The following is a 12,484-nucleotide window of genomic DNA, read 5'->3' on the forward strand; positions in this document are numbered from 1 at the left end:
AAAAGATGATTATCGAAAAGCTGTCAGAGATAGTTATTTTCGAGCGGTACCCCTTGGAGTCTCTTGCGGACGGAGGCCTCCTTGTCAAGCTGGATTTGCATCATCTCCTTTTGTTTGCTGGTCAGCTGCACCTCATCCTGGATGCCTTTCTTCTTCTTCAGCTCCTGCAAAATCACAGAGAAGAAAGATTTACAACAATAAAACATGGCTGCCATGCAAAACACCTGTAAAAAATACTGATGCTCTTAAGATAAATCCACCTCTTGCAGCTCCAGCTCAATGATCTGCTCCTTGTAGGAATAGGCCTTGTTTTCTCTCTTCATATTGCCTTTCTTTGCACTTTCCTGCTTTGCACTGCAGCCAATGTTAAAAGGGAAAGAAGCATTGTTATGCCCTGCTAAAAAGCAGTTGGTCAAATAGGATGTTAAACACTTGTTTAACGATCACAACAAAAAAAGTGAAAATGTATGTCTTTTAAGTACTCTGAAGTCAGCAAAAAGTTGGTGTCATTGAGCACATGACTCTTTAAATCTGTTCCACTTTGGTATATCCTACACATTAGTTAGTCCAATGTTTTTTGGAAAAAGTCTTGTAAAGAATTATTTCCAGCTCAACGTGACACAGAAGATGATCCAATGATTGTACTCCCTGCAAGTTGGGAATCAAAGGCTGCTACCTCTGGATGATGCTCTTGTCATAGAGTTCTCCCTCTGGAGTCAGCATGATGGCATACTCCTCCCTCGTGACGTGACAGAGGGCCGGCTTGGAGAGCCACTCCACAACATGCTCCATCACCCGGGGTAACAGCTTGGTGGGGGAGAGACCAGACAGCCCGCCAACTGCATTTTTCACCGCCTAGGCGCACACATGCACACAAGACCAACCAGACAGACATATCACAAAAGTTAAGCCAAGAACATCCACCAAATAAATGATAAAAAAACACTGTGCATGGTTTCATATTTATCTAAACGTTATAAGAATTCATTGTGAGACCTGATTGTCAGCGTTGACCTCCAGTAGGCGTGGCAGGATGCGCTCCAGGTTTTTCTCGATGAAGTCCTCGGTTTTGATGTTCATGGCTGAAAGCAGACAGGGCCAGAGGCCTGGTCGAGCTGCGACTGCACCAAGAGGAAGAGACGTCGGTGGAATGGATAAAGTATACAACCAGAATGGATAAAGTATATAACCAGGCATGTGATTGGCAAAGGACAAAAAAGCAGGAAAATATACTGAGCGGGAGAGGGGCGATGGCTCTGAGAGACAGCCTGTGAGAGTGACTGAGAAGGTCTCCATGTTAAAGAAGTGCAGGATTTATTATTTACAAGCAAAAAGTAGGCACACAAAAAAAATCTAGTTAAATCCAGTAATCCAAATTAAGTCCCATAACAACGGAAAGCAACAAAAGATGTGCATGATGTGGCACGGGACACAGAGGGCTTTTTTGTTTTGTTAAATTAAGAATTGGAGAAAAATAAATACATCTAAAATAAAAACACAGTTTTTATTTTTGTTTCGTTTTGAGAAATAGGGAAGGGGTACTGTTTTTATTTGTTTTGAGAAACCGGGAAGCAGAGCGGAGATTGTTCCTTCAACATTGTTATATTTAATTTTGTTTATTTTGTATACTTTATTAATCGCTCTGGGGGAAATTAGCTATCATCTGCATTTGACCCTCCCTATACCTAGGAGCAGTGGGCAGCCACAGTAGAGTGCCAGGGGACCCAACTTCAGCTCTGAAAGGAGTGGGAACCGACAGGAGTATTAACCCCTCATGTGTTGATTGTGGGAGGAAACCGGAGCACTAGGGGTTGGGGGGAAATTCGATACAGCAAAGTGTCAGGATATTTTGTGCAGCAACATTGTATCGATATACAGATGCCAAGCATCGATATTTTATTATATAAATTGCAAATAGAAATTATAGTTTTTGGTACAAGAATTCAAATCAATCACAAAAACCGCTTGTTCTTGGTTACGGTTTGTGTCAGCGGCGGAGCTAAAATGGGCACCAATGAAGTCCCGAAGAAAAACTACAGTGGCGACAAAAAATGACGCGATGCGTGAGCGACGACGTTTGTATACGTCACGTGTATGCAACAATTATCATTTTCCTATATATAAGGACCTGCGGTCTTGGCCACGCATTCTTTTCCAATAAATGATTTTGATTTGTTTGAGCTTCTCCGATTTTTTTCTTGACACTGTTCATTTATGTACAGAAGCAGCCGTTACAGCTACGTAGCGAATATCATTTTCCTCACCCGCTATCCACTGTTTGTTTGTTTACGTATCAATAAACATGTTCGACCGTTGTGGGAAAAAAAAAGGTTGGTTTTATTTATATTATGACTAGGGACAATGGAAGTTACCATTTTAACAATGGCACCTTTGGATGTAAACATAATGCGTATCAGATGTGACGTCTGTGTACTGACCACACTGACGCATGCGCAAGTTTACATCATGACATCAGCATTTTCACGCAAGCAAGACCGAAACGGAGAAAAGATGCGTTTTAAACTTTTTACTGCAGTCAGGTGAGAATGAAATTCAATATAAATTGCAGTATCGTATCGCAATACTTGGGTGTATTGCAAAACATAAAAAATAGCGATATTATCGTATTGAAACCCAAGTATCACGATAATATCGTATCATGACCACCCCTATGGAGCACCCGGCGAAACCCACACAAGCACGCAGAGAACAGGCATACTCCACACAGAAAGGACCTGGGATGGCTGGGATTCGAGATGAACGCACACAAACATCCTCGTGGATACTTAAAAAATAATGGCCACGTGGGATATATAAGATGGGGGGCTATTAAAGATACAGAGGTTTATGGTATGAAACCTTAAACAGAGTCCCCTACCAAGGGAGGGGTGGTGGGTAACGATGAGGATCTCCATCGCCATGTTCTCTGCCTCCCCTTGGTCGCCCCACTGGCTGGCACTCGAACAAATTACATAGAGCGCCTCCAGTAGGATACGAGGGGGGCAGTAGGCACGGCCCAGGTCAGTCAGCTCCCCTGATTCTGACACCAGGAGGTCCTGAGGAAGCACCTGGGGGGGGGGGGGGGCAAAGATTGTAGCAGAGGGAACTCATATTGGAGTAAACAAGACAAATAAAGAAATCAAATTAACTAGTTCGGTAAAGAACTGTCCAATATGAAAGTAGTAGGGCAGTCTGACATTCCATAAACATTTCATTATGCAACACACAGTTGATCAGCTAAACACGCGTGACTTCTTACTTTATGTTTGTTAATGACCACGCTAAGTTCTCCCAGAAGGCCGTGGGCGAGGCTGGACCCACCCAGGGAGGAGAGCAGCTTCCTAACAGTCTGTTGTGCACGTTTCCGCACTGGCCACACCCGTGACAGCATCACAGCAACAGTGGCACGGTGGTACATCCTGCGAAAACAAAAAATGGAAAAGGGGGAAATCGGATGGTTGCTTATTCAGTACTTATGCATATGCATTTGTGAATGGCTGATTGTATCCTCAGGTTGTTTCATCCAAGCAGCGTGAGCTACCTAAACCTGGTTAGTTTCTATGGAAATACCTCTACTAAGCGGGTTCATTTCTTTCACTGTTTTCCTCCTATGTGTATGGAGAACTGTCTTAACAGAAATGTTATTTCAGACAACATGCATCGGTAATCATCGTCAAAGGCATTTAAAACCACCATTTTGTTGCTAGCCATGAGCTCCCTAATGGCATTACGTAAGTTGCTTCAAGGTATTACCTTTAATTTGCATTATGGAGATTGAGAAGGTTAGCGTATAACTTGGCCTGGGTAAAATAACTGTTCATTGTCATCATGCAAGGACATTTCTGGATCAGGAAAAACTATTGAACAGGAAGGGCCGACTCACTGCGACTTGCAGGCGTTGAGCCTGTGGGCATGGTCCAGGAACAGCCTCTCACACAGTTGCAGTACTGTACACAGAGCTAGAGACAGGGGACAGCAATAAGATACTATTTCATGATTTGACCTACTTCGAATCATGCTTACTGGTGTATTTGAACTGATGATGGTGACGTATATAACTTTCCCTTACTTTCGTCATTGGCTTGGGAGAGGAACTTTTCTGTTGTGAAAAGCGGCTTTTTCTCATCCAAAACCAAATTCCAAAAGCCTGTGAATTTGGCATCTGTAAAGATTAAAATTAGATTAAATTTAAAAAGAATAAGATAAAAAGAAAACATGAATTAGCTCATCCAAGCCCATTTGTGCTTTGTGACCATTAAGAGTCACTGCAAATAACTGCCCAGAAGCCACTGTGTCCCACCTGACTGTGTCTCCAGCAGAACCAGTCGACTCAGAAGAACAGAAGCTGCAACGCCTTCTGCAAGGAGTGCATGCTGGGAGTTCTGGGCTGCAGCCTTCTCCACAGTTTGCAGCAGGAGTGGCACCAGCTCTGATGCCTTTGCCAGGGTGTCACCTACAGACCCATAAAAGGAGAGAAATAAGGACTCTGGTGGGATAGCAGGAGATACAGCTCAGCACAGAAGACAAAGCAGGCAGACCTTTGAAGACCCCCAGCATGGCCTGCAGGTAGGCGTGTCGGACAGCGGAGGTGGAGGTCTTGAGAGTAAACGCTTTTTTCAGCCAGTCCAGCAGTGCAGTGGGGACTTCCACTGTGAGACGACTGCTCCACTGGGAGAGCACAAGCACGGCTTGCACCAAGGTCCCCTCATGTACTACAGTTAACAGGAAACCAAAAACAAATTGTCAACGGAAGATGTGATGTGTACTCTGGCACGAGCAGAGCGTGGGAGATAGCCAGGAACAATTATCACTTGGTCAATTTTAAAGTGTTTTAAAAAGGGATTAGGCAAAATAGCAATGATATAGCAACACATTTAACTATAAAGTATGATACCTTCTTGTTGTAAAAAGGGGACAAACATCACAGCAACTTTGGAGCTCAGAGTTTGGCTTGATGTTCCAGACACAGCATGATGGCTGCAGCTGGCAATTCCTACAAATCAATCAAGTAGAATAGCTCGTTCATGAAAGCATTTCACAATACTACCCTATAAATGATGGTAAAAAAAAAAGATGAAAGGTGTTTTCAATCTTTACCTGATAACACACTCATTTTCTGGGCCACAATCGTGAGCTTTCCCTCTGAACCTGTGACAAAAAAATACAATGTCAGACAGATGCCATTCCTATATTCTTCAGTTGACTTGAATTGAGCGCAACATTCAAAAAACCTAGATAGAACTTAATTTCACCTCCGAGGATCTTGAAGAGCTGCGTGACCAGGTCCTGCACAGCGGTGGAGTCGCTGCACTGCTGGGTCAGGTTCTGCATAGCCTGGACTGCCTGCTCCATCAGCTGGGGATTGTTGGCCTTCAGCTGGCCTGAGACACAATGCATTCCTTCAACACAATGAGCTAACAATGCAGGTAAACCAGGATAATTCTTAGAAATAACAAACGTAATACATGGAAAAACGGCAATCCATCTAACCAGAAATTATTGTATGTCAAAATCCACACATCTATGCCGAAAACATACCACAACAAGTATAATGTGTACAAAAAAACATTCGAGTAAACACAAAAATATATGTCAGACACACAAAAACTTTTCAATCTAGAATACATAAAGGTCTTACTTGCAATTGCCTTGCCAACATCCATGGCATACTGGCTGAGGTCAAGAGTCACTGAGGCTAGCAGGCAGGAAATTGCTTTGGAAGAAAAATACCATACAATTACAATAACCATGTGTAAGAGAGGCCTTAAACCTTAGAATGGAAAAATGATCCTGTAGCAGTCTCACTCTGCATCGCGTTCTCAGGGCTGCGTAGCATGGTTTTCTGCATTGCGGGGAGCAGCAGCTCTTTGAACTCTGAGTGGGACACATGGCGCAGCAAGGAGCCGCTTTTGCCCAGTACGTGCTGCTGTGGCCGGGTCTTACTCATCAGGACTGACTTCATATACAGGTCCAGCAGGGCGCTCTTAAAAACAGAACAGTGACACAGCGATATACAATGCTGGCATTGCAGTAGTAATAGATGTCACCAATACCCCCTTCCCGCTGCACCAAACGTTGGTATGTAAATAGACAGGAATATCCGTGTATCATTCAATCATTTCATAGACAATTTAAAAATCCAAAATCAGAAGTCACTGACTTTTTCCAGCATAAGAGACCGTGAAGTGTTTTGAGTGTGGGGATTTTTTTTTTTTTTTATAAATAAATAAAAATAAATATTAACGGTGGTAATACCCATGGTAATAGATGCAACGCAATAGATGAGTGCATAGTGCGTAATAGATGCAGTGCATCCCTACACTCTAATGGTCGGCACGGTATAGTCAAAATCCTTTATTATAGTGCAAATTCATATGTGTGTACTTTCTATATCTTTTGTACCATCCACCCCTACGCAGACATTTATGGCTTACCGGCCCAGTGAGTGCAGGCATCGGCTGATGCCGATTATCTCCAAAGAAGATAACCGGCACGATTGATCAGCCAGCTGATTAATCGGTCGACCACTAAAACCAACCCAAACCAATTACTTTAAAAGGGCTCACCTTATGTTTGTTAATGGTAGCCATATCTTTCTGTGTTGTGCAGAAGTCAAGACACACCCCCAGCAGTACCAGGTGGGTGGGGTTCTGCTCCAGACTCAACAGTGTGTCCATATAGTGATCTACCAGTCCAGGGCTCTGGGGAAGTGGGGGGAAAAAGAAATAAACCTTTAAACACCACCACCCAATGCAGCACTGTGTTTGTCAATAGATAAGTTGGCACCAAAAAGTGGACTGGCAGGCATTTTGACAGGTTCAAAGACAAAGTCATCAACATGTTACATAAGGCAACATCTGTGTACACACGCATATACAGCGTCATACCCTTGCATCAGTTAACATTTGGAAAAACATCCGATTTGTTTCTTGGTTTTTTTTTTTTTTTGTTTTTTTGTTTTTTTTTTTTATAAACGTGTGACAAGGTAACCACACAAGTATTTAACTAGCAAAGAAAATTAGCAATGTTCGACTCACTTCCTTCCAGAGTTGGCAGAGGTTCTTCAAGCCTGACTTCAAAGCCGTGGCTTGAGCCCCCCCGACAACCTCAGCCAGGAATAGACTCTGCACCTCCACCTGTAAGACATAAGTGTTTTTTTGCTGAAATAATACAAACATCAACCTAGGAAATGATCACACCAGAGAAAATACTTTATATTTTATACCATTATCAACTGACCGCTTGTGACAGACCGTCACCCTTGAGATGTCCTATCCTAAAAATGAGACTAGGACTTTGGACTAGGGCATGAGCAAACCATAGCAGAGCTGAAAGTGAAGAAGTAAAGCCTGAATGAGAATCATCTTAGACCATTGTACCCACCATTTTTTTCCAGACAGGCCCAGCTCTTTTCTCTGGAGTGGAGAAAGCCGAGCGTACCAAAAGACAAGTCCAGGACAAGCCGGTAAAGGCTGCGGAACCAGAGCTCTTACTGAAAATTAAGCACAAGAATAGGGGGAATACCCCAAAAATGTCAAGAACATTAGTGTATGACACACATAAAACACACTGTGGACACATCCGTTTTGACCAGGGGACGTGTTCACCAAGGTAGTTCTATCGAGCTAACTGCCATAAGTCACCTCATCCAATGTTGTAAACAGGATCATTCCATGCTGATGAAAGGGACACTTTATTTTTCTCAACTTTGATTTGCCATTTGTATTTTGGTTTTGTTTCAAACAAATGTATTCATTAAGTGCCAGTTTCTTGCACTAAAGTGGTATCTCACTGACGGTTCATAATGCCGAGCAGTAATTTGTTTGTGTGTCTCTATGTTTGTCTTATTTGGGAGTATTGAGTACTACTGAGAGTGTATTGTGGGATACTTCGGCTACACTCAAAAACAATATTTTTTTTAACTTATTGACTGAAATGTATTCAGTCCAGATGCTGAGGATGTTTGGAGAAGCTGGACTTCTCCTGGAAAACCTGTAAAAGCCTGTGCTAACATTTTTGGGGGGAAATTTGAACTGTTATACTATCACGTTTTTCTCACTCCTTGATTAAATATATTGATTCCAGTACCTTAATACGTTTTTGACAAATACCAGATGTTAGCACCAAAGGTTCAAAATTGTAACTATGTTCACTTTTTCTCTCTGTTTTTGCCTCTACTTGATACAAATGTTCTGTTTAAAATTGGCTTTCTATATCACTTTACCATCGCTCAGTTTAATTAGTAACCACAACTCCATCTTCCATTTGATGAATTACTGAAGTAGAAAGCAGGAAGTTAAATCAGCTGGAAATGGACGATAACTGATTTCCATAGGTTTTACCTGGGTTCTCCGTTTTTGCAGATGATTCCACTGCTGAGAAGGCAGTGAAGGAGGCTGGCTGCCAAGATGTCAGGCTGGTTCTGCGCCAGCAGAGCAATGACAGAAAGGAGTTCTCTCCGGGATGCAGCATCCCTGAAACAACCACACACAGTTATAAGCGTTCACTTTACTTGAATATTAATTTCTTTGAGGTTTAAGACTAATTTGTGTCCCTACCGATATCTGTGTGGAGTGAGACAGAACAGCTTACATAGTCCTTTAATGGCTGGCTCTGGTAATTCTAAACAGACATGGTGAGAACCGTTAGCATGTTATGACTCTATTTCCTCTACACATAAACACAGCGGGAGCTAACATAAAGCAATGCATTTTAACACATTTCTTACCTTTGCCATTCAAACATTGCTTCAGTTCACCAAGAATCTCCTTTCGTTCTTTCACGCTGGCTGTAGTCACTTTCACAGCAAATTTCTTCAGTGTGTCTGAAACCTGGACAAATCAAATGTAATAGAAGCTGTACAAAGTCAAGAGTAGCATTCATTCCGATTATATTCTTAGAAACATTTTGTTTTCAACCCAGGTACAAATAGTATTTTTTATATATATATATGTGTGTGAGATATATATATGTTATATATATGTGTGTGTGTGTGTGTGTGTGTGTGTGTGTGCAAACACGTTTCTGTTTTGTGGTAATTGTTAATAAAGCTAAGTCTATTGTAAATTGCTAAAAAAAAAAGAAAATAAAATTTTAAAAAAAGTTGTATTTTGCCAAACCTTCCGACTTTTTAGGTGTATTTTACATTGACAATTATTTTCGAATTTTATTTAAATGCGAGTTGCTGTAACATGCAATGGTTTCCCCTCACTGGAAGAATACGTGTGTGTGTGTGTGTGTGTGTGTGTGTATATCTCAATATCAATCATTCACGTTAATAACACCACTCCACTCCAAGCACAATTTACTGGCTGAGGCGTAGCTAGATAGCGGAGGCAGCTGATTAATGTGGCCAACGCCGCTGGAGGAAACGCTGTAGCTTCATGGGAATGAGTGCTCGCTAGCTAGCTAGCTAATGAGCTTTTATTGAACTGTTGTCGGGCCGCTTTTAACGTGGAAACCCAGCGTGGTTGCTTCTCGAACACACTCGTCTATTTAATTCGTGTGTTTGGCTGATATTCGGAACACAAAGTGGAACTAATTTTTTTTTAAATGCAGCGAAACAGACCTGCGTGTCCGCCGCCATCTTGCCGGTCCTGCTGCAGGAAGGACTTGCGTTTCACTTCCGGGTCATTTGGCATATGGGCAAGCACGTGTTGATTCGGCTTCTTCCAGTGAGATGAGCCTGGAACCGTCCACGCGTCAGAAGATTTTAGAAATAAAATTAGTTTTATCACACATTTTTATGTGAAACTCTTTGTTGCTAATTTGAGTCTGCGAAAAATGGTTGATTTATTATGTTTAGCAACTTTGATTAATAGTAGTTCAGATTATACATTTTGATTGTGGATTTTTTTTTATGTATTTGTGTGTGTGTTTCTGATTTTGATGTTTTCTCTTCTTCCTTTGGTCATTTCACAGCCCTGTAATTGTACGACAATTTAATCTTGAATTATTTTAATGTTCAGTTCCAAAGAACGTTTGTTTACTGAAAACTTCGGACATCCTAAACTTCGCAAGAAAATACAAACATAAATGAAAGCCAAAGCACAGTTTGTCAAACGTAGACACGGTTTATGGGACTGGAACGGCAGCACGGCAACAACCAGGCAGCACTAGTTTGCCTGGCACAGCCTGGAGAAAGCTGTGGATCATGTTCTCCTCTGTAGCCCAACGTCTCCCCCACTGAACTTAGTCCATCCATCTATCCATTATCTATACCGCTTATCCTCGTGGGGCTGGAGCTAATCCCAGCTGTCATTGGGCCAGAGGCGGGGTAAACCCTGGACAGGTCGCCAGTCTATCACAGGGCCAACATACAGAGACAAACAACCATGCACGCTCACGTTCACACCTACGGTCAATTTTTTAGAGTCACCGATTAACCTAACCTGCATGTCTTTGGAACGTGGGAGGACACAGGCACAGGGAGAACACGGAACCTTCTTGCTGTGAGGCGACAGTTAGAATGAAAAAAAGAATGAACAGACAGTACATCGAAACAATATGAAGTTGTTCATATTGTACTCAGTTTAAGGCTTCTTAGACTGTGGGTCCCGACCCCTGGGGGTGGTCACCAAATGTTTTCCGGGGGTCACCAGATGATTTTCTGAACATGCACAAAAATAAGGAAAAGGAGGGTTTTTTTCTTCAATACTTTATCACAAATGTGAAAAAAAATCATAAATAGTTTTCTCAATTAAATTATTTAGTAGATGCGCAGTGAATAACTTCAGTAGACTACATTTTCCTTAAGACACCCGGAGAGGAAGAAAATGCTGACACGCCCGTGTGTGTGCGTCCCAGTAACCATAGCAACTCACCCCATGTCCCGACAACACAGGAGAAGAGACACTTTGCTGTCACAAAAGCTGCTGCTGCGCTGACTCTAGGCAGCCGTATGGGAATAAATGTCAATATTCAAACACCTGTGGTTGCCCCTCAATAATAGAGGCACACAGAAATCGGAGCTTCGATTAATTTACTTATTTATTCATACATAAATAAATATTATTCATATAAAAATAGAGAAGAGATTAAATGAATTTATACTCAAATACTTTGTGAGTGGTGTATGTGTCAATTGGCAGGCCAGGGTTAAAACAATCATATAACGTTTGTTTGCATATCAACTACTATCATGGGTTGGAAAACAGTGACAGACTCTAAAACCAAACAAACAAAACACACCAGTCGCAAAGTCACGAGGTTGCAGATATGATCAAATAAACACATAATTGCAAACATAATAGTCACAGCATGTAGCCTGTAGCCCCAGCTTATGGCTATCAAATGTCAAAACGCGTCAAGTTATAACTGCACTCACAAACACAACAACATGGCATGTACCAAACTCATAGAGTTCAGGTGTCATGCCATGAGTGCTTCCAAATACCGGGTACTGCCATATTGGCACAACGCTCTTCCGTATAGAGTGGTGCAGGAATGAGTCCTAAAACCTGGAAATAAGACAGCATTTCTGAACTTCCGATTCCCACGTCCCGAAGACGTTGGGATTTTTGAATGGGTTTTTGGTTAGATGGCTGAAATAAGGTCTGTGGTTAACACAAGCTTTAGAGATTTTCACATTTTCTACCACATAAAGTACGTCTCTAAATACCCCACTCTTGAATTTTGAAGCTTTTGCGTGTCTTAGAGGCGGTTGCTGACGAGTGGTTGAATGAGACGATAGGCCAGGCCACCGCGGAAGTGATGGGGCCGTCACCATCCCACACCACCAAGGGGAAGGACAGCGAACGCCTCATCGTGGATGGGGGCAACATCTTCTCGCAGCCTCCTTCTCCACCTGTCTTCGGGCCCAGCAGCAAGTGCTTCGACGAGGACCAGGCCTCCGTCACACCGGCATGCTCCTCCAGCTGGAAGCCTGGGGTCCGGTCCCTCCGGACAGAGTTCTTCGGCCTCCTATTCTCCGCTGCGGGACATTCCTGGAGATTCCCATGCCCACCGGATGTGGACCTGATGGTGGGTGCAGCGTACATGCATTAAGATTCAAGAGGTTTATTCGTCACATACATATACATACTTTCATACATATATACAGTGAAATGTAATAATTAGGAGCGGACAGCGGAACTGATGGTCCCAGCTACGCCCTCCCTCGACCGCTACTACCCGGGCGTCCTTCTGCGAGGCCCGCACCCCGGTTTCCTTCCACAACCTCTTCACCAGGAACGTTGTGGGATTTGAGGCACAGAGGACAGTCATTCCACGCCTCGAGGAGTTCCTATCGAGGTAGCGGATTTTCTGGGCAACAAATGCCTTCTCTGCATCCACTCTTCTCTAAGTGTGGAATTCTTTGTATCACAGGCTGCTCAGATTCTCTGACGTGGTGCCTGTGTTTAGTGACTAACACTCTCTCTGTGCATACAGTGTGTGTGGTGTACGTTGCTAACCATTGGCCTTTATTGGGCACGGTGAATTGCCAGGGTGTGTGCATGCACGTTCACTGTCAGCTTTGGCTGCT

The 12,484-nt window shown here is 42.8% G+C and overlaps 1 protein-coding gene across 1 annotated transcript in view; it reads right to left on the bottom strand.

The window, feature by feature from the left end:
* The window catches only part of gcn1 (GCN1 activator of EIF2AK4), a gene marked incomplete at its 5' end in the record, with an annotated part of 31,067 nt that extends 21,481 nt beyond the window's left edge, over window positions 1–9,586 (bottom strand). The window contains 22 exons of the mRNA XM_080004304.1: window positions 51–164; window positions 261–354; window positions 677–855; window positions 997–1,121; window positions 2,879–3,068; window positions 3,260–3,419; window positions 3,884–3,959; window positions 4,070–4,162; window positions 4,301–4,453; window positions 4,539–4,712; window positions 4,895–4,993; window positions 5,098–5,148; window positions 5,253–5,381; window positions 5,639–5,713; window positions 5,806–5,983; window positions 6,567–6,701; window positions 7,038–7,136; window positions 7,384–7,492; window positions 8,343–8,474; window positions 8,559–8,622; window positions 8,729–8,831; window positions 9,569–9,586. Coding sequence (XP_079860430.1) covers window positions 51–164; window positions 261–354; window positions 677–855; window positions 997–1,121; window positions 2,879–3,068; window positions 3,260–3,419; window positions 3,884–3,959; window positions 4,070–4,162; window positions 4,301–4,453; window positions 4,539–4,712; window positions 4,895–4,993; window positions 5,098–5,148; window positions 5,253–5,381; window positions 5,639–5,713; window positions 5,806–5,983; window positions 6,567–6,701; window positions 7,038–7,136; window positions 7,384–7,492; window positions 8,343–8,474; window positions 8,559–8,622; window positions 8,729–8,831; window positions 9,569–9,586 — 2,550 coding nt within the window. The remainder of the gene's footprint in view (window positions 1–50; window positions 165–260; window positions 355–676; window positions 856–996; window positions 1,122–2,878; window positions 3,069–3,259; window positions 3,420–3,883; window positions 3,960–4,069; window positions 4,163–4,300; window positions 4,454–4,538; window positions 4,713–4,894; window positions 4,994–5,097; window positions 5,149–5,252; window positions 5,382–5,638; window positions 5,714–5,805; window positions 5,984–6,566; window positions 6,702–7,037; window positions 7,137–7,383; window positions 7,493–8,342; window positions 8,475–8,558; window positions 8,623–8,728; window positions 8,832–9,568) is intronic.
* Between the last annotated feature and the right edge of the window lie 2,898 nt (window positions 9,587–12,484).

The sequence above is a fragment of the Zeus faber genome (genome assembly GCF_960531495.2).
Source record: "Zeus faber genome assembly, chromosome: 7".
In the NCBI taxonomy this organism is placed as follows: Eukaryota; Metazoa; Chordata; class Actinopteri; order Zeiformes; family Zeidae; genus Zeus; species Zeus faber.